The sequence below is a fragment of the Doryrhamphus excisus genome, chromosome 19 (genome assembly GCF_030265055.1).
Source record: "Doryrhamphus excisus isolate RoL2022-K1 chromosome 19, RoL_Dexc_1.0, whole genome shotgun sequence".
NCBI lineage: Eukaryota > Metazoa > Chordata > Actinopteri > Syngnathiformes > Syngnathidae > Doryrhamphus > Doryrhamphus excisus.
In genome coordinates, this window is record NC_080484.1 from 13,577,550 (window position 1) to 13,598,851 (window position 21,302).

Here is a 21,302-nt window from a genome sequence, read left to right on the forward strand (position 1 = left end):
ATGAGAATATAGATATTGTATTGTTGACGACGATGTGTACATCCCTTCGATAGCTCAGTTGGTAGAGCGGAGGACTGTAGGTTGATACATCAGAGATCCTTAGGTCGCTGGTTCAAATCCGGCTCGAAGGAATTTTTTTTTCATAGAAAACAAGTCCATGACAGTTGTGTATGTCATTTTTATTCTTTTTATGTTATGTAATGGATTTTATGAAATGATTTTTCTGTAAAGCACTTTTAATTACATTGTGTACGAATTGTGCTCTATAAATAAACATGCTTTGTCTATTCATATTGTTCTGTAACAGTGTAAATACTGTAGTATATATATATACACTTACTTCTTGTCAATATGTATGTATAGGTTGCAGACAGTAGCAATAGAAGATAAAGTGCATTGGAGGATACATTTAAACAGGAAAAGATAGGATTCAATGTTGCTAATATTTTACAATTAAACGTTTTAAATGTTTTATAAGTATATTTATATATATACATACATACATACATATACATACACACGTGTTTTTTTTAAAGAAAAACTGAATAGATTAAGGAAGAGTTTCGATTCTGTTAAGCACTTCTGTTCAGACGGTGGCGTTAATGCACACCGAAAGCTGCTTGCCAACCGCCCGATAAACCACAGAAGAAGAACAGGCACCGGAACCGTCATGTGCGCACGCGCACCCCACCGTCTTCCTTTTCGACGCTCGAGCGAAAGACAAGATGGGCCACCAGCAGCTCTATTGGAGTCACCCGCGAAAATTCGGACAGGGATCTCGATCATGGTCAGTTTCGCTGTCGTAGCACTCCACGATAGTTTGTCTCCTAAGATGGGTTGGTTTGGCTGTGTTTGCGGCTTCCCGTTTTCGTGGAATTGATCATCAAACAAGCACCGCATGGAGGCTCGACAGGAATAAACATGGCGTCGCGTTGCTAACAGCTAGCCCCAGCTAGCATATTGACAAGTCTATAAGCCACACATCTACTGTTAACGTATGAGTCGTAAAGCACACTCGGTAGACGTGTCAAAGTACACTATTTATGCTAAATGTTAAATATGAGTAGTAGGTTGGTTCCGTTATGCTACATCTGTACTAGAATGTGAGCGTTGTTTTCATGAAAGCTAAAACTGCATTTCTCTCCCCCAGCCGGGTTTGCTCGAACAGACACGGTCTGATCCGTAAGTACGGGCTCAACATGTGCCGCCAGTGCTTCAGGCAGTACGCCAAGGACATCGGCTTCGTCAAGGCGAGTCGCATCTTCCCATTTTTTTTGTGGGGGGTGTCTATATATGCTGCTGGGAAATAAACTGCAAGTAAGTTAAATGGTCCTGAATCTCACCTGGGCTTGTCTTTGCTTTACAGCTGGATTAAATGATGTCATCTTGTGCAGAGGCGTCCTCGGCAATCATCAAATGGCCAAATGTTACCTGGAAGGCCGGATGAAAGATGTCAAGTTATACACCCTGCAAATAAATGTTAGTTGTTTTCCAAACTAAATGTTTTACTGCGTTTTTAAAGCTTGACACACACTATTCACTGTCAGAGCACCAACACTGAGAGGCTTCAACGTATGCTTGTTGATTATAATACTAATCTTTAGTACTGACTTTCAACATTTACTGGTTAGATTTGATATACATTTTGTGGTATATTTATTTTGTGGTAGTACATGATCCCATTCTCTAGAGATGGATCATGTTGATCATCATGCTGAAAAGGTGTGCGACCCTAATAACATGTATAATATAAATACTTCAATCCTTCACGGCCACAGCCTTCAGTTGAATAAAATCTTCCAAGGATGGGAGTGAGACCATGCAAAATTGTAAAAACAAGACATGCATTAAAAAGACTTCAAGTTTAAAAATGTATGCGTTAAGGTAAAAAAATGCCAAAAAATTGTAAAAACCTTTGTAAAAAGGGTTGTATTTGTACCACAAGATGGCAGCAACAGCCCATCTTTGCTTCTCTGCTGAAGAGCGACGTCACCTTTTAGCATCCCAATCTCTGTCAATTGAACCAAAAAGACCTGAAGGGGGGGCTGTGCACAAGACTTGCCCTCATGGAGCACCCCTGCAAGGAAGAAATACAGACAAGTCAAGTGCTGTATTTGAATTCTTTTGGGAAAAAACTTTCACAATGTGTCTTTCTGTTGTGCTGATGTGAGAAATACCACGCTAGCTGCTTTAAGCGCTGATAAACGCATAGCACCAGATCAACTCATCAGGTACAGTATACCCCATAATCCAATTAATATCAATTAAGCCTCGCATTACCTCCCAATCTCATAAATCAACTCACTGCACTGCTTTTACACCATTTTTTTAATCGTCAAGTGTTTTCCCGCGAGGTGTGAGCTGAGCTTTATATCACATTCCTCCTGTTGGGGGGGTCAAATAGAACCTACTCATAAGCCTAATCATAAATTCTAATCCAGGAATGTGCAACCTCCGCTTCTCGACAGGATGGGAAAGATTATTATTTGCACAAATGGCCCATTAAAAGCAGCGCTGTTGTTGATATGCTGTGGCAGTACTGCGGCCTACCTGTGGGGGCAGTGTTGCATCACATTTCAACTTTAACACGAAGGCTGAGTGCACCTGCAAGGAAGATATAAACCAAGAGGTTTTCACATGACATTTGATCAAGTAAGAGCCAGAAGGTGACCCTTGGGGGTGGGGGGGCTTTTTAAGTAAAATGTGATTGTTTTTCCATGGCGCCCACAATTCAATAAAAAGTGCATGCAAATCACATTCACCCATCAGCTTCAGTCCGACTGTGCGGGAAATTGTTAAATGTGAAGCACTGGCTGTGAATTGAAAGGTTAGCGTGTGAAGAGAGCACACCTGTATTCACACGCCTTATGAATATTCATGAGCATGGCCGCCAGCTGGAGGGATGCGGCGTCACTGCCTCGGCGTTTGACCCGGCAGACAAACGCATTAGGATGCGGAGGAAGAACATCTCCATCCTTCTTGGCCCTCGGGGCGGCGAGGACGAGGTGGCGTGCGATTATTAAATGTCGCTGTGATCTTTGGGGCTGAAGCTCAACTTGTTTGACCCGACAGTCGTCACGGTTACGCCTCTTTGGAATCATCAGTGTGTGTCCTGTGGGGGGCGCTAATGTGCATTGGCTCGCTTGTTTTGCAATGCAGTGAAATAAATCAGCAACAGACAGGAGCTAGCTGTTAGCGGAGCGGATCAACATGTATTACTATGCCTGACGTGTGAGCACAGATAACACGTATGATAAAGTACTTTCACATAATCAGCTGACTCATGTGGCCATAGAAAAGCAGAAGCCGTTCTTACCACTAACCATCTCCAACGCTAACCATCTCCACCACTAACCATCTCCACCACTAACCATCTCCACCGCTAACCATCTCCACCACTAACCATCTCCACCCCTAACCATCTCCAATGCTAACCATCTCCACCGCTAACCATCTCCAATGCTAACCATCTCCACCGCTAACCATCTCCAATGCTAACCATCTCCATCGCTAACCATCTCCAACACTAATCTCCACCACCAACTATCTCCAACGCTAACCATCTCCACCACCAACCATCTCCAATGCTAACCATCTTCACCACTAACCATCTCCAATGCTAACCATCTCCACCACTAACCATCTCCAACGCTAACCATCTCCACCACTAACCATCTCCAACGTTAACTATCTCCACCACTAACCATCCCCAACGCTAACCATCTCCAACGCTAACCATCTCCAACGCTAACCATCCCCAACGCTAACCATCTCCACCGCTAACCATCCCTACCGCTAACCATCCCCAACACTAACCATCTCCACCACTAACCATCTCCAACGCTAACCATCTCCAACGCTAACCATCTCCAACGCTAACCATCTCCACCGCTAACCATCTCCAACGCTAACCATCTCCAATGCTAACCATCCCCAACGCTAACCATCTCCACCAGTAACCATCTCCAACGCTAACCATCTCCAACGCTAACCATCTCCACCACTAACCATCTCCAACGCTAACCATCTCCACCGCTAACCATCTCCAACGCTAACCATCTCCACCGCTAACCATCTCCAACGCTAACCATCTCCAATGTTAACCATCTCCAACGCTAACCATCTCCACCACTAACCATCTCCAACGCTAACCATCTCCACCGCTAACCATCTCCAACGCTAACCATCTCCACCACTAACCATCTCCACCGCTAACCATCTCCACCACTAACCATCTCCACCCCTAACCATCTCCAATGCTAACCATCTCCACCGCTAACCATCTCCAATGCTAACCATCTCCACCGCTAACCATCTCCAATGCTAACCATCTCCATCGCTAACCATCTCCAACACTAATCTCCACCACCAACTATCTCCAACGCTAACCATCTCCACCACCAACCATCTCCAATGCTAACCATCTTCACCACTAACCATCTCCAATGCTAACCATCTCCACCACTAACCATCTCCAACGCTAACCATCTCCACCACTAACCATCTCCAACGTTAACTATCTCCACCACTAACCATCCCCAACGCTAACCATCTCCAACGCTAACCATCTCCAACGCTAACCATCCCCAACGCTAACCATCTCCACCGCTAACCATCCCTACCGCTAACCATCCCCAACACTAACCATCTCCACCACTAACCATCTCCAACGCTAACCATCTCCAACGCTAACCATCTCCAACGCTAACCATCTCCACCGCTAACCATCTCCAACGCTAACCATCTCCAATGCTAACCATCCCCAACGCTAACCATCTCCACCAGTAACCATCTCCAACGCTAACCATCTCCAACGCTAACCATCTCCACCACTAACCATCTCCAACGCTAACCATCTCCACCGCTAACCATCTCCAACGCTAACCATCTCCACCGCAAACCATCTCCAACGCTAACCATCTCCAATGTTAACCATCTCCAACGCTAACCATCTCCACCACTAACCATCTCCAACGCTAACCATCTCCACCGCTAACCATCTCCAACGCTAACCATCTCCACCGCAAACCATCTCCAACGCTAACCATCTCCAATGTTAACCATCTCCAACGCTAACCATCTCCACCACTGAGGTAGAATAAATACAATCATGCAATGTCACATTGGAAGAAATGAAGACGAAATATAAAAGACATTAATATTATAACGGGCTGCACGGCGGACGAGTGGTTAGCGCGTAGGTCACACAGCTTGGAGACCCGAGTTCGATTCCTTCCTCGGTCATCTCTGTGTGGAGTTTGCATGTTCTCCCCGTGCATGCGTGGGTTTTCTCCGGGTACTCCGGTTTCCTCCCACATTCCAAAAACATGCTAGGTTAATTGGTGACTCCAAATTGTCCATAGGTATGAATGTGAGTGTGAATGGTTGTTTGTCTATATGTGCCCTGTGATTGGCTGGAAGTGACTCACGTCATGCATGGCATTCCCTTGGAAAAAAAAAAAAAAAACCTTTTTGTGTGTGATGAAGCGATCCCTGCCTGGCGTGACTGCCTTTGCCCTCAGCTGAGACCCAGATGACACGGGCGGGCGTCTCGCTGGGCCCGTGCAGTGCAGGCCGGAGGAAGAGGAGGATAGAGGAAGGGAGGTAGCAGGCGGTGACATTTAAAGGACTCACTTTCTTCAGCTTCCATTCAACTGTGCACCAACAACAACAAGAAAAATAAAAAAAGACCCTAAAGCGATGTGGCATTGATTCGCAGCTCACAGGTGTGCGTGGCCTCCGGGGACCCACTGTGACATTTCCTCATCGCATCATGGAGATTCATACTCTCTATACCGTATGACGTGTACGGCTGAAAATGGGTGAAAACATGCAAGCCATACTGTGCCGCCTGTGCTATTCCTCTGCCTGCAAATGCACCACACGGTGGCGCTGTTAGGGGCGGATTGAGGTGATGTGTCACACAGCTCTACTAAACACCCACTGTAACTTTGGGGTGCCTTGACCCCAAAACTCTGAAATTTGGTACGCTTATTTAGGGGACAGACGAGCATGTGTGTGTCAAATTTGAACAAGATGGGTTGAAAAACATGGCCGCCACCAAGCAACTTAGCAACTCATAGTCCAGAAGATCATTGTCCAACAATTATTCATTCATTCATTTTCTACTGCTTTTTCCTCATGAGGGTCGCGGGGGGTGCTGGAGCCTATCCCAGCTGTCTTCCAGCGGGGTACACCCTGGACTGGTTGCCAGCCAATCACAGGGCACATATAGACAAACAACCATTCACACTCACATTCATACCTATGGACAATTTGGAGTCGCCAATTAACCTAGCATGTTTTTGGAATGTGGGAGGAAACCGGAGTACCCGGAGAAAACCCACGCATGCACGGGGAGAACATGCATGGGGGGGTCGAGGGTGGAATTGAACCCTGGTCTCCTAGCTGTGAGGTCTGCGCGCTAACCACTACACCGCCGTGCCACCCATTTCAATGTTATTCTTGTAAAATTATGACTTATGACTTTGTTTTTTCTTCTCAACAATTTTGACTATAATTTTTCCATTTAAAAAAAGCATCCGGGCTGCACGGGCGTTGTGTGGTTAGCGCGCAGACCTCACAGCTAGGAGACCAGGGTTCAATTCCACCCTCGGCCAGAGTTTGCATGTTCTCCCCGTGCATGTGTGGGTTTTCTCCGGGTACTCCGGTTTCCTCCCACATTCCAAAAACATGCTAGGTTAATTAGCCACTCCAAATTGTCCATAGGTATGAATGTGGTTATAGAAGTAGAAGTAGAAGAAGTAACACCGCCCCCCAAGAACCAATATGTGTCTATAATGTGTGTAAGAGTGTAAGGTGAGTGTAAAGGTGACTATAGGGGTGTTATTTCATCTCCAGAGGGCTCTAATCATGTTATTTAGAAGCTTGTCCATACTTTACAGTATTTTCTCTTGTATTTTAAACTTTTATTTTTTCATTTTTGGACATGTGTAGACCTCACAGCTAGGAGACCTGGGTTCAATTCCACCCTCGGCCATCTCTGTGTGGAGTTTGCATGTTCTCCCCGTGCATGCGTGGGTTTTCTCCGGGTACTCCGCTTTCCTCCCACATTCCAAAAACATGCTAGGTTAATTAGCGACTCCAAATTGTCCATAGGTATGAATGTGAGTGTGAATGGTTGTTTGTCTATATGTGCCCTGTGATTGGCTGGCCACCAGTCCAGGGTGTACCCCGCCTCTCGCCCGATAGCTGGGATGAATGAATGCATCCTTCTTGTTAAATGCTATTTTTTAGGGCCAATTAAAAAACATCAGCCGCAGGCAACACAGGTTATATTCTTAGCAATCCACTCAACTGCAGAGAGTCCAAGGTGTCTGATATTTGAAGTCGGAGGACTGATGAAGGGTGTAAAGCGTCCGGTCCAATCTGCTCAGGTGTGCTCATACTGGAAAGGAGGCAGGCTGTACTTTGGAGTGGCCTAATGGGCTATTAGTCACCTCGGCACAGCGCAACGCTGCCATCTGCTGCAGGGAGCGTGGCGAAGCCAACACACACACACACACACACACTCGCACATGGACATCCCCTTTGCCTCAGCACCGTTAGTGAAATAGCAAATAGCAAAAACACTACAAACTATTTCATATAGCTGACTCAACATGCGCTGGGATAGGCTCCAGCATACCCCGCTACCCTACTGAGGATAAACGGCATAGAAAATAGATGGATGGATGCCTCAACACGTGTCATATAGTTGAGGTCAAAAGACTTGACTTGACGACATTGATAGTTGCCAACATGAAAGTCTGCACATGATGCGTCTCAAGTTTGTGTGCACATGCAACCTGGGGGGGGGGGGGGGGATACCAAATGTTTCCACAGCTTGCCGCAAATCCAGGCGTCAAGAACTGGCGGATCTTTCTCCTGCCGTCATCCACAAAAGCTTCTGCTTGTGGTTTTGCCAGAAGGGCTCAAAAGCAGGGGTGGAAAAAATGACAAAATGGTGGCCCGGGGGTCACTCTGGGTCATTCATGAATTAATCTATGCCGTTTTGTGGTTAAATACGGTCCATTAGTCAAAAATATTCACATTTAAGCAAACTTTATCAATGTTTGGCCTAAATGAAGCAAGCATAAAATATCTAGATGAAGTCAAATCCAAATATCAGGCATTCAGATGGCCCTTTGTGATATGTAGTATCCTACACTGGCCACTAGGTGTCAGTCATGTTACATTAATGCCACCACAGTAAAGTGTAAAGGCGACTATAAGGGTGTTATTGTAATTGTGGCCCCTACATCCTGTCATGAGTAAGGGTGAGGCCCTGCCTTGCTGTGGTGAGCCCAGTATTGTCTTCTAAAGGAGCACGTTTCATCATCGCTTGCGTTTCAACACTCCATTTCCTCCTCAAGTGCAGGAATTCCACGTTCGGAAAAGGAAGCAGCAGACGGATAAGAGGCGTGCGTTCGTTCCTGAGCGGCGTCAGGAAATGAAAAGCGTCTTTATCGCGTCCTCGTTCCTCCACCAGCAACTGCAGACGGCAGACGGAGTGAAGGTCAGGACGATAGGAGGAGGTGAGGCATCATGAGATCTTCGCTTGCAGAGGAGCTGCTGGACTTTTCATCTTCACAACGTTCTGGACGGAGCACACAAACTCCTCCCCATGACCGCCGTCCATGCTCTAGCAACATCCTTCACATGCACCAAACTCATTTGGGGCCGATAGGACACCACGGCTCATTAGCTACACCTGCACACTCCTTTTCTAGCAGCAATAGGAATCCTACTATACACTAGCTTTAAGCTATCACTCTTTAGCTTTCATTACTTCTTTCTTTTGTTGGTACACCTGCTCCCTACCAATATGTGGGAGTCTAGAATGTGTATGAATGTGTATTATTATTATTTTTCTCTGATTATGTCTACCATATTGGGTGATAAGAGTGTAAAGGTGACTATAGGGGTGTTATTTCATCTCCAGAGGGCTCTAATCATGTTGTTTAGAAGCTCGTCCATCCTTTTCTCAGCATTTTCTCTTGTATTTTTAACTTTTATTTTTTCATTTTTGGACATGTGTAGACCTCACAGCCAGGAGACCCGGGTTCAATTCCACCCTCGGCCATCTCTGTGTGGAGTTTGCATGTTCTCCCCGTGCATGCGTGAGTTTTCTCCCACATTCCAAAAACATGCTAGGTTAATTAGCGACTCCAAATTGTCCATAGGTATGAATGTGAGTGTGAATGGTTGTTTGTCTATATGTGCCCTGTGATTGGCTGGCCACCAGTCCAGGGTGTACCCCACCTCTCGCACAAAGACAACTGGGAGAGGATCCAGCGACCTTTGTGAGTATAAACGGTAGAAAATGAATGAATTAATGAATTTTTGGACATAAAACCAAAAAAAATGACAAAACGTTTTGGGGTTTTTCATGTAACGGTTTCTTATTTATGTTTTTTTTTTAGAACTTCTGTTCTAAGTAGGACTGCTTTGATCGATCGGCCACCGATCAATGAATTTCGGATGTGGAATATGTGGAAAAGCATGTGATCAGCATGTGCCAATAAATGCCTTTGGATGCCGATGGCGTCTGCTCGAGTCAAAACAAACATGTCTGCCATGTGGAGCTTACCTGCTATTTGTGATATGAATTTCTTCTAGCCCCCACCCTTTCCATTTCATTTAGAGACCTTCAAATCTGATGTCACTCATGGACGTTCGGCACAGGAAGACCTTTGTAATGACTTTTTGTGTCCCTAGTGTACTAAATATTTTGTCATTGTGTTGTATGAAGAGTACAGGAAACAAAGTGAATACCTGCGTCGGTCTTTGTATGAAGTACTGCACATACTTGGATGTGGGTCTTGGTGCTCGCACACATCCTCCAATAGTGTGTGCTGCAGCAGGCAGGAGCGTGTGGATCCCTTAGGAAATCTAAAGACGTCCCGACAAGCCTTCCCGGGGTCTTGCACTTATTCATGTGGGGATGAAGCAGGGTGCAGTCAGCTGATAGCTATAGGCTCTAACGCAGCAGGGACAGACAGAGATAAGGTCGGGGGAGGGGGAAAAAGAGGGGATTTGATAAGTGAACTACCGGTGGCATGACCGACCCCCCACCTACACCCCCCCGCCAGTAACACTGACACCTCAGGCTGGACCGGAGATGTAATGCAGGGGCTGCAGGACTACAAAGATGGTGTTCCTGGTTCCTTGTGGTCTACTCGGTCACCAGGGAAGCTGCTTCTCAAGCCTTCCCATGACGACTGCAGCTTCCGTGTGATACGGACCACATTTATTCCAATTAGTCCTGTCATCATCCGAGAGTGACGGCCGTGCTAAATTCTACTTCTGCTGACATCTGCCGCAGCGAATGCATCACAATCACCATCATCAACAACTGGTGTGCAGGCTTCTCACTGAGCGGACTAAGGGCATCCAAGTGGAGACGAAGCAGGACACCGCAGCAATGGGTGCTAGCATGCTAATACGTACATGACCAATATATCATAAAGCTAGCGTAAGAGCTTATTGTTTGTTGTGTCCCCAAGCCAAGTGGTCCAAACATCTGCTAGGCTTCTAAAGCAGCATCTGGTGGTACCTGCTTTAGAAGAAACAGAGTTGTTGTGCCGAGTACGATGCCCATAAAAGGAAGTCCGACCTTGTGACGTCCCGTAGCCAATCATCACAGGAAAGTCAAAATTTAGAGGAAATATTTGTTCTATGTGATCTGATGTTCTCATTGCGTTTTCTTGTGAATAATGCATGAATGATGAATATAGGAGGTGCGTGTACGGCCTTGGCGGAGGTCCCAGTCCGAGTTCGAGTCCGACTCGGCTGGCTCATGCCGCTGACGAGGCAGCCTGGTCGGGTGATGAGCAATTAGCATGCCCTCGCCTGGATTTCCATCACAATAATCCATCCCGCTTATAATTTTGCATATAAGGCGGCTCATTTGCAAAACATCCAAGTCATCCATCTTTTTTTTTTTCAATCTGACTCAGAGTCGGGCGGGGCGGCGGAGGGTGTCGTGGGGTGGGAGGGAACGCCGCAACGGCACTTAATTGTCCTCTTTCCAGACAGCTTCTAATTACAGCGGGTGCTTTAGATGTCATTAGGAGGAAGTTCTCACAGATGAGTGGTGGATGAGAGCGAGAGAGAGGAGCTCCCGCGTCACCTCGCCCGCTGGCAGCTGCGTCCCGCATAAACAAACACGCGTGGCTGCACATCAGTTGCGCGGAGGCCGCGGTAAAACAACAAACTTGCTCGTCGACCTCGAGGAGGGCCGAGGTCCTTTACCTAGGCTGACCCTGGCTGTGATGAAGTGGCGAGCGGCGCCGGGCGCCGAGGGTCGTGATTAAGCAGATGACGACTATCAAGAGCACACTTTGTCCTCGCCTGTCCTCCGCTGCTCTCCATTAAGACTCAAAGTCACCGTCTGCATTTATTTATGGATGCTCGCTCAGCTGCCCTTTCAGCTCTTCATTTCAAAACAACACGCCAGGAGGTTGCCTACAGCCACGTCCGTTGGGCTTCAAGCCTCTAAGGCAGAAAAAAACAAACCGACCACTCTCAGCAGCCCACTGTCTTAAATGGGGTGAGAGCCAATTTGTTAATAAATGGAATACTTTTGTAAACCTGTTTACCACCTTCTAAATATAATTTGTAACATTATTAGAGCCCTGTAGACACAAAATAACACCCCTATAGTCATCATTACACTCCTATTGCCCAATATAGTAGACATAATAAGAGAACATAATACATAGAAAATATGTTTACCGCCTTCTAAATATAGTTTGTAACATTATTAGAGCCCTGTAGACATGAAAGAACACCCCTATAGTCATCATTACACATCTATTGCCCAATATAGTAGACATAATAAGAGAACATAAGACATACAAAATGTATTTACCGCCTTCTAAATACAGTTTGTAACATTATTAGAGCCCTGTAGACATGAAATAACACCCCTATAGTCATCATTACACTCCTATTGTCCGATATATTAGACATAATAAGAGAACATAAGACATACAAAATGTGTTTACCACCTTCTCAATATAGTTTGTAACATTATTAGAGCCCTGTAGACATAAAATAACACCCCTATAGTCATCTTTACACTCTTGTTAGTCAATGTAGCAGACATAATAATGTGGGTCTATTGCATGACATGAAGAGAAACATCAATGTCAGCCAATCGTCCATCCTCACTATGATGTTTGTCACCTGATTGATGTACAGGTACATGTGTAAAATACTCCCCACTTCAGCGAGGGAGTAATACTCAAACCTATAAACTAAAACTATTTGACACAGATACTTCCATAGGTTGGAAATTGAGCGTCTGAGAGAGTGCCATTGATCCGTGGCGCCGCCTGCGCGTCTCGCGCTGGAGGTTCCCGATTGATTGATTGATTGTTGAATTAACGTGTTAATGAAGCCTCATCTTCCAAAGCCTCCAAACAATTCCACGTTTTGTCAAGGAGAGAGCAAGGACTGACTGTCCACAGCACTGATGCCTTTCACCGGGCGTCATGCAAAACTTTCTAATCTGATGGTGGTGACATTGTGTATGTGCCTGGGGCGCACAGTTATTATCAAAGCCATCATTACCAGACTGATAAGAGGGAATTACCATGTCATGCCCTTATATGCCATAATATTACATATAACTACCATAGCCCAAAATGGGTAAAAACGCTCTAGTGAGGTGACATTACAATGCCTGTCATCTTCCCTTGAGCTCACTTGTAAACAAATCAAATAAAAACAAAACAAAACAAGGAGCATACAAAAAACCTCAACAGCCACCTGAAATGCCATCGCCGAGACATTTAAAAAGTCAAAAGATTTGCCAGAAACCTCCGTGGCAGAACAGCAGCTGCTCGGAACGTGTGCCCGAATACAGTGCACCTTGCTGGGCCACGGCAGGTGGCTCCTTCCCCTCTATACTCTGCTTCTCCTGACCTCTGCAACAGAACACCAGCTGCTCCAAAAGTGTGCCCGAATACAGTGCACCTTGCTGGGTTATGCCAGGTGGCTCCTCCCCCTCTATACTCTGCTTCTCCTGACCTCCGCAGCAGAACACCAGCTGCTCTGGACGTGTGCCCGAATACAGTGCACCTTGCTGGGTTATGCCAGGCGGCTCCTCCCCCTCTATACTCTGCTTCTCCTGACCTCCTCAACAGAACAGCGGCTGCTCGGAACGTGTGCCCGAATACAGTGCACCTTGCTGGGCCACGGCAGGTGGCTTCTCCCCCTCTATACTCTGCTTCTCCTGACCTCCACAACAGAACACTAGCTGCTCCAAAAGTGTGCCCGAATACAGTGCACCTTGCTGGGCCACGTCAGGTGGCTCCTCCCCCTCCCGCTAGTAGTCATGTCATGATATTTCAGTAGGACTCATCAATAAATCCTCATGTCTTCCAGTCCTTCTTAGCTCCAAAACCTGGATATGGACGTTCCAGCCTGTTTGGGCCAAGTGGTCTAAAGCATTGCACCGTGCATTACTGCCACCTGCAGTATTGGAGGGGAACAGCATGTCCGTGTGGGACTTTGAAAATACTTCCTCTACGTGCAAGCTGATTGAGTGGAATATTTAATGAGTGCAAACTTGTTTTAACGCCTCGTCTGCAGAAAAGTTTTGCAGCCATCTCTCAACGTCTCTTCTCTCCTGAAGAGAACAAACAACATCTGGAGCGTAAACTTTCCTCGGGCTCGGCGTCGTCACCGAGCGCACATCTCTGAACAGCAGTTTGCTTTTTTTTTTCCTGGCGATGGTGTGAAGAAGGCCTTCTGGTGGTTTGCACGCACGCTCGCATTCATCTCACACCTTCTGCATTTTAATCCTCCACGCTTTTCTTTTGCCTTTTTTTTTGGTGGTGGAGGTTAAACGGTGAAGACAACAACAACGCAGGATGGGATGTGCATCCCTAAGCTCATGAGAAAACGTTATTTCATTCTTAAATGCAGCTTAAGCAAAAGCTGGAAGAAAACACACACTTAACCTTTAAATAACACAAGACCTCTTTGTACTGCTTTTTTTTAATCATAGGAAAAGCTACTATTTGTATCATTTATTAATATAATAATATTTTGACTTCATCATTGGAGTATTATATAACGTTTCACCAACCTCAATTGCAACTTTGCTTGTTTCTAATTACAACTTTTCTTGAATATTTCAACTTTACGACCAGTCAAGAGTGTACACCGATTCTTGCCCAATGACAGCTGGGATAGGTTCCAGCATACCCCCACCCTAGTGAGGATAAGCGGCATAAAACATGGATGGATTTCAACTTAATTTTCTTAATATGAGGACTCTATTCTTGTACAATTACATGTATTTGTTTTGAAACATATTTGTATGTAATATTACATACTGTATACAGTACATATTGTGTTTTTAATCTATGAAATGAAATAGAAGATGAGATAAAAATAGTACGTCGCCACAGGAGCCACAGTAAAAAAAAACACATGGCGTTGGACAGGTGTACCTAATGTTGTGGCCGTGGAGTGGTGCAGAATAGGAAGGTAACCATTGTTGTTGTTTACCGTAGAAAAGTGGCCGCCTCAAGGACACGCGTCAGGCATCAGGCGGCGCTCCTTTCCGGCTCGCAAAAGTCACAAAGAACAAGATGATTAGTGCGCCGCATTGAGGCACAATCAGCATATTCATAACGGCAGGGTGATTAAATAAAGATTCGCACGTGGCCGGGCCCACAGTTAATAAAACGTCAAAATCAGGTTGGCGGATGCATATTTAAACATTGTGGTCGGGCCGCAATCAGGCTCGTCTCCTCAAAGCTCATCTCAGGTGCTAATTTGCCGCCAGCTGTTTTCCATGTCACACGAAACACCGCCCCAACACTGGCATGCTTGCTTTGCTGCCGCTTGTATCTGCTCTCAGATCAGATCAGCTTCACCTTCTACCATCGCATAACCAGTCGACTTCCTGCATGAACATCGCAGGATAAAACAAAGCCTTTGGTTTATCCGCCAAAAGATTTCCTCTGCCATCTTTGGAATTTGGAATTATTATTTTGGGATCAAAATGAGCAGAGTTACAGCTTTGAAAACGACCAAACAGCCCCCCAACAAAAATATCAGTCGTTTGGCTATCTTACCATGTGGCGTGTGCGTTTCAAATTGCTTCTATTTTAATCCGTCTGGCGTCTCACACGCGTCTAATGCACATTGCGTTTCGACGTGGCGCAAAAGATAGACTTCAAATGTATTTTTGATACAGTTCCATGTAAATTCTGCAGCATACTCGGAGGGAAAACGCTGAGTCGACATTGTCCGGTATTACCGCGAGACTCAAAAGCTGTCTGTAGCCACGTTTACATGACTTTTTCTCTTTCCGATTGACCTTTCCGAAAGCAATGGTATACATGGAAAGGAATATTCCAATGGCGTGTCTACATGCGCCGCTATAATCAACCAGAATAGTCAATGGGGCATGCCCAGTAAAGCGTAAACACCAACATCACGTGATACCGACTTCCTCGAGTTTTTCTTATAACTCATTATTACCAGTTTTTCATTCGTCCAATCTAGTTTGAATGAAAAACAAACTTTCCGCAGCAGTCCAGTGCCGATTGCTCGCTCGTTTGGAGTTGCGTGTTACGTCATATCTCAGCATTCGCTGAAAGAACGCACCCGGGAACAGGAAAAGATAAAATTCAATCTTGCTAATATTTTATAATTAAGCTCGGCACATGTTTTATATAGATATGTATTTTCTTTTTTAATAAAACTGGACTTGTGAATGGCGTATAGAAGGGTTTAGATTCTGTTCCACAGATGGCGCTAATGCACACGCCAATAAACAACAGAAGAAGAAAAACACCACGAAGAAGAACGCAGTCTGACAACTTTCCGATTGAGCGGGTACAAGATACCTCAATCGGATTGGGGGAAAGGAATATTCCACCCCTGTGAATCCGATTATATATTCATTCGGATTGGCACTTTTTTTTTCGGAATGAGGTGTATACAAAGGTTAGATTCCTTCCATTTGAGCAAATAACCCGAATGGAATTGGAATATTTGGGTCCATGTAAACGTGGCTAGTGAAACCTCAACAGCTTCAGTTGGTCAGCTTGACGCAGACGACACCATCCATGGTAGCGTGCTTGCTCGCTCATTACCAAAGCTACTGCTAATTCCACTTTCCTTGCATTTTTCGTTACACTTTTTGCCTAGTTCTCACTGGTGGCGGCTAGCTAGCTCGGTAGTTGGAGTAATCCGCCTCGCTTCCGGTCTTGGGACAATAAATGTGTTTTTTACCACTAGTAAAAAGTAGTCGTAGTAGGAGTTTGGAGTTTGTTTTTGTCCCACGGGGAAGTGGATACCACGTTCATGAGGTACCTGCTAATGTCACCAAGCTCTGTTTGTGTGTGATGTTTCAGCCACATGAACACAGCGTGTTCAACTTCATGAGGTGATGCTATCATAGCTGCTCTGGATTTCAACGACCACGATGCGTGACCTCGGGTGAAACCCCAAAAAATAAATCAAATGTGGTGTGGAATGTCACAACATGAAGGGCCGCCGCGCCGCTCCCCCCCGTCCCTCCTGCTCCCCCCTGCACTTTAATGAGCAACAAGGACGCTGATTGACTGACATCATTACACCGCATGCTGATTGCTGTCAATCAGCACCGACAGGACAAGGTTGTTGTCCACATTTGATGATGTCACGCCAGAAATGAATGTCATGGTAGCGCTGTAGAAGACACAGAAAATCAATATGAGGCGGTTGCTTTTGATTTTTGGCTGGTCTGGTCTGGTCTTTCCAGGCTATTTTGGAAATGATTTTGCGGCTCAGGCCAAACAGCTTTTTTTTTTTTTTTTTTTTTTTCTACAGCTTTGTTTTTATTTCTTGGAAAAATGATTTTCCGCCGCCATCAGTCAGAGCTCAAAGCGCGCTGCTAAATCCCAGCATGGAAGGGAGTAAAAATATAAAGATTTAAAGAGAGTTTTTTTTTTGTTTTTCTGGAAAGCCTTTGACCTCATTTTTCACAAGTAAACAACAAAAACGGATCAACACTAATAGACATTAAAGGAACATTGAGAAATAAGGTTTTTATTTTCTTTCTTTAGAATATTGTTCTGTCTTTCCTCATATTGTTTACTCACTGCAGAAAATAGCAGACTTTAATTGAATAATGTTTACACATATTATTATTAAGAGGTGGCAAGTACATGCCGTAAAGGTGTTGAGTGTTAGCATGGTTAGCAGTGTGGAGAGTGCCACTGAGTTGTGGCTGACAGCAGCTCCTGTGTGAATGGTGACTGCATATGTGTTCTTTTTCGCCATTATTTATGTCTAAGATGTCTGATTTTCTCTTATTTTATCTACTATATATTGGGCAATACAAACATAAAGGTGCCTGTGGGGGTGTTATTTTAGGTCTAGAAGTCTCTAATAATGTTACGCGAAGAATTGTAAATTGGTTTCTTTTGCTATAATTATGCAAATATTAAAATTATTAATATCAAATCTGACTGCACGGTGTGTGAGTGGTTAGCACATGGGCCTCACAGCTAGGAGACCCGAGTTCAATTCCTCGGCCATCTCTGTGTGGAGTTTCCATGTTCTCCCCGTGCATGTGTGGGTTCCTCCCACATTCCAAAAACATGCTAAGTTAAGTAGCGACTCCAAATTGTCCATAGGTATGAATGTGAGTGTGAATGGTTGTTTGTCTATATGTGCCCTGTGATTGGCTGGCAACCAGTCCAGTGTGTACCCCGGCTCTCGCCCAAAGACAGCTGGGATAGGCTCCAGCACCTTGCGACCCTCGTGAGGATAAGTGGTAGAAAATTAATTAACAAATTAATATTGAATCCTACTTCACAGAAATTCACTTTTATAAATATTTTTGTTAAAATAAATATTTTAGAAAATGTAAGAAAATTTGATAAAATCTATATTTAAATAAAAAAAATCCAAATTTTGAGTCATAGTGCCACCAAGTGGCCAAATGATGCAAACAAAGCTATGGACACTACATGCTAACAGTTTTTAAGGTGTGATATAAAAGGTAAACACACAAGTAGGTCAACTTGATTCATCTGAAACACTAGCGTCAACTTCAGCTTTACAGATGCCACCATTTGAACAAGACCACAACCTTCAGCAACGTGAGCCATTCAGCACCCACATACCGTGCATGACCACGTGCCCGCCACGTGCGTGTGCAGCCCATGCTGCTTGCTCAGCTGTCAGGACTTCTCGGACTTCTAACTAATTGCGTTGCGGGAAAAAAAAAAAGGTAGCGGCTAATTAAAACAAGAGGGGAAAAAAGGCAGCACTCGGCTCGGGGAAAAAGGCACAGCAGAGCTTTCCCAAACAAAGTAAAGAGTCCCACTCGGTTCCAGAAGTGGCTCCCCTCAACACCGACTGGAGAGGAATGCATGTAGAGAGCGCACTTGTGAGTGCACGTGAACGTGCACGCTTGCAGATGATCAGCAGAACAGACGCTCATACATATTTGATCTTTTTGCAAAGCATGTACAGTAAGCCCCTTGTTTATTGCCGTTACCCAACGGTGATAAGTCAATTTCCACAAAATAGGATTCATTTTTCCGAGTTTTAGCATAGCAAACCCATTTACAACCTTCTAAATATGCCTTTTAACATTATTAGAGTCCTCTACACATAAAATAAGAATCCAAAGTCACCTTTACACTCATATTACTCAATATAGTAGACATAATAATGAAAAAAAAAAAACATGCTTCACTTGTTGGAGGTAGCGAGGGAATGCTAGGAACACAGAGTGTGGGTAGGATTGCAAGGTTTATAGTGTCTTTCTGTGTAAATGTTCATTCATTCATTCATTTTCTACCGCTTCTTCCTCACGAGGGTCGCGGGGGTGCTGGAGCCTATCCCAGCTGCCTTCGGGCGAGAGGCGGGGTACATCCTGGACTGGTCGCCAGCCAATCACAGGGCACATATAGACAAACAACCATTCACACTCACATTCATACCTATGGACAATTTGGAGTCGCGAATTAACCTAGCATGTTTTTGGAATGCACGGGGAGAACATGCAAACTCCACAGAGAGATGGCCGAGGGTGGAATTGAACCCTGGTCTCCTAGCTGTGAGGTCTGCGCGCTAACCACTAGAACACCGTGCCGCCCTGTGTAAATGTTACTTAGCTACTTCATAGGCCGATATATAGGTTTTTATTGTGGACGTTTTGCTTGATGGCGGCCATGTTTTTCAACCAATTTTGCCCAAATTCGACACAGATGAGCTTGTCAGTCCCCTGAAGGGGGTGTACCAAATTTTGTGATAATTCAGCTGAACACAAGTTTACAGGGTTTAATAACAGCGCCACCATGCGCTGGATTGGACAGAGAAATAATAACCCAAGTTTGGAGCACTTTTCACCGTAGGATAGTTAGCTTGCACAACGCAACACATCCAGTCAGACCCCAAAGAAGGCAAGAAGAATCATTTTTGAGCCACCAGAAATGAAACAGTCCATCTCTGATTGAAAATAGCACACTTTGTTTGTTTGAGAGTTTGTCTTTTGAAAGCTTTTGGAATGGTTTAGCCTTGGCGGAGGTTTTTCAATACAGATATTGCATAGTGATGGGGTTATGCAGATACTAAATGTTCATGGAGCCTGCTGCTTAAAATGTATTCAAATTAGCCTGAGCTTCAATTTCCAAATCACTCTGGATTCTTTTATTATTATTGTTATTATTATTATTTTTTACCCGACACTGTGCAAAAAAAAATCATTAGCCTTCCACTGCTAGCTTTCAAAGGCAAAGTGACAAGTAAGATTGCTAGCAAATTGTTTTATGGATGAAACAAAATGCATCTGTCTTTATTGTGTGTGTATGTGTGTGGGGGGGTGCCTTTCACCACATTGACTGACTGGAGGAAGGGTCTCTGCAGCCACTTTCCCATTATGTAAATCACCTCCCTTCATTCAGGCCTTCCTTACTATTTAGGATGCAAAGCGCTGGTGTTCACGTTAGCGCAGTCAATTTCTATAACGCCCTTTGAAGACTGGGAAAGTAAAGAGTGAAGTTATCCAACCTTATGGGGGGGGGGCTGAAAAAAAAAAATCCATTCACATTCCAAATGCATGCATCGCATAAAGTAACCCCCCCCCCTCAAAAAAAAACACATTTGATTAACTTCTTACATGGCCCGCAGGTACGAGGCCTTAGAAGCTCACCATACTTTAATCCTCGCCGCTTCCATAGCAGCAATCTGATCCTCCGCGATGGCTACCGGCGGCGAGTTAGCTAGCTCCCTCTGCAAGGCAAACACAAGACGGCATCAGTGTCTCTTTTATCGTGACGCTGAGTCATGAGCAATGGATGACAGAAGGAAGTAGAACATGGCAGGTTCCTCTAATGTCAAAACATTCATTCATTCATTAATGTTCTACCGCTTTTTCTCATGAGGGTTGCGGGGGGTGCTGGAGCCTATCCCAGCTGTCTTCGGGCGTGAGGCCGGGTACACCCTGGACTGGTCGCCAGCCAATCACAGGGCACATATAGACAAACAACCATTCACACTCACATTCATACCTATGGACAATTTGGAGTCGCCAATTAACCTAGCATGTTTTTGGAATGTGGGAGGAAACCCGGAGAAAACCCACGCATGCACGGGGAGAACATGCAAACTCCACACAGAGATGGCCGAGGGTGGAATTGAACCCTGGTCTCCTAGCTGTGAGGTCTGCACGCTAACCACTAGTCCACCGTGCCGCCCCAATGTCAAAACAATGTCATGAAAATGACACCATGAAAAGAATCTTTACTATGAGCTACTCGGTGAAGAATATGTCCCGCCAATGTCTCAACATCTGATATGAAAAGCATTTTCAACAAAATGGCAACTACTGGAATGCTGAACAAAAACAAAACACCACAAAAAAAAGACTAAATATTGGATATTTGCTAAGTCAAGGTAGCTAAGCACAGCAAGGTTTTTACGGCACAAATCATGCAAACTGCCTGAAGAGCTAATGAAGGAGTTGATAAAGTAGCCTGGTGTTCTGCTTTTGGTGGAGGTAAGAAGTTGCCAGGAGTTCTGCTTCATCCGTGCATCCCAGTCATCACACCAGCCTGATGCTGATTTCTTGGTAAATCACTCGGAACCTTTAACGCATCATGAGCTCACTTTTATTTTTGTCAAAGTCAGCCTGAGAAATTTCAACTTGAGAAGCTTCTCGCCGCGCCTCGCTTTCAAGACAACCAAGAGAAGATCCCCCGCATGGTCGGTCTATTTAAAATCCGCCCCACACGTCCCGTATCAAAGATAAAGGCTAATAAATGAACATCAGCGCT

At 45.0% G+C, this 21,302-nt stretch overlaps 1 protein-coding gene, 1 long non-coding RNA gene and 1 other non-coding gene across 3 annotated transcripts in view; 2 read left to right on the plus strand and 1 right to left on the minus strand.

Moving 5' to 3' along the window:
* The first annotated feature begins 43 nt into the window (after window positions 1–43).
* On the plus strand, window positions 44–131 carry trnay-gua (transfer RNA tyrosine (anticodon GUA)). The gene is given in 2 exon segments: window positions 44–80; window positions 96–131. It is a non-coding gene; the product is annotated as a tRNA-Tyr (tRNA).
* A 486-nt stretch (window positions 132–617) lies between these two features.
* rps29 (ribosomal protein S29) lies at window positions 618–1,501 on the plus strand. Its single transcript, XM_058057181.1, has 3 exons — window positions 618–787; window positions 1,151–1,250; window positions 1,367–1,501. Exons 1-3 carry the CDS (start codon window positions 726–728, stop codon window positions 1,373–1,375), a joined length of 171 nt encoding a protein of 56 aa, XP_057913164.1. The 5' UTR covers window positions 618–725; the 3' UTR covers window positions 1,376–1,501.
* Window positions 1,502–1,949: 448 nt separating this feature from the next.
* Window positions 1,950–21,302, minus strand: part of LOC131107465 (uncharacterized) — a 48,375-nt gene continuing 29,022 nt past the window's right edge. The window contains exons 3-5 of the long non-coding RNA XR_009120260.1: window positions 20,147–20,259; window positions 2,551–2,604; window positions 1,950–2,077 (exon numbers count right to left, since the gene is read on the minus strand). This is a non-coding gene — a long non-coding RNA (uncharacterized LOC131107465). The remainder of the gene's footprint in view (window positions 2,078–2,550; window positions 2,605–20,146; window positions 20,260–21,302) is intronic.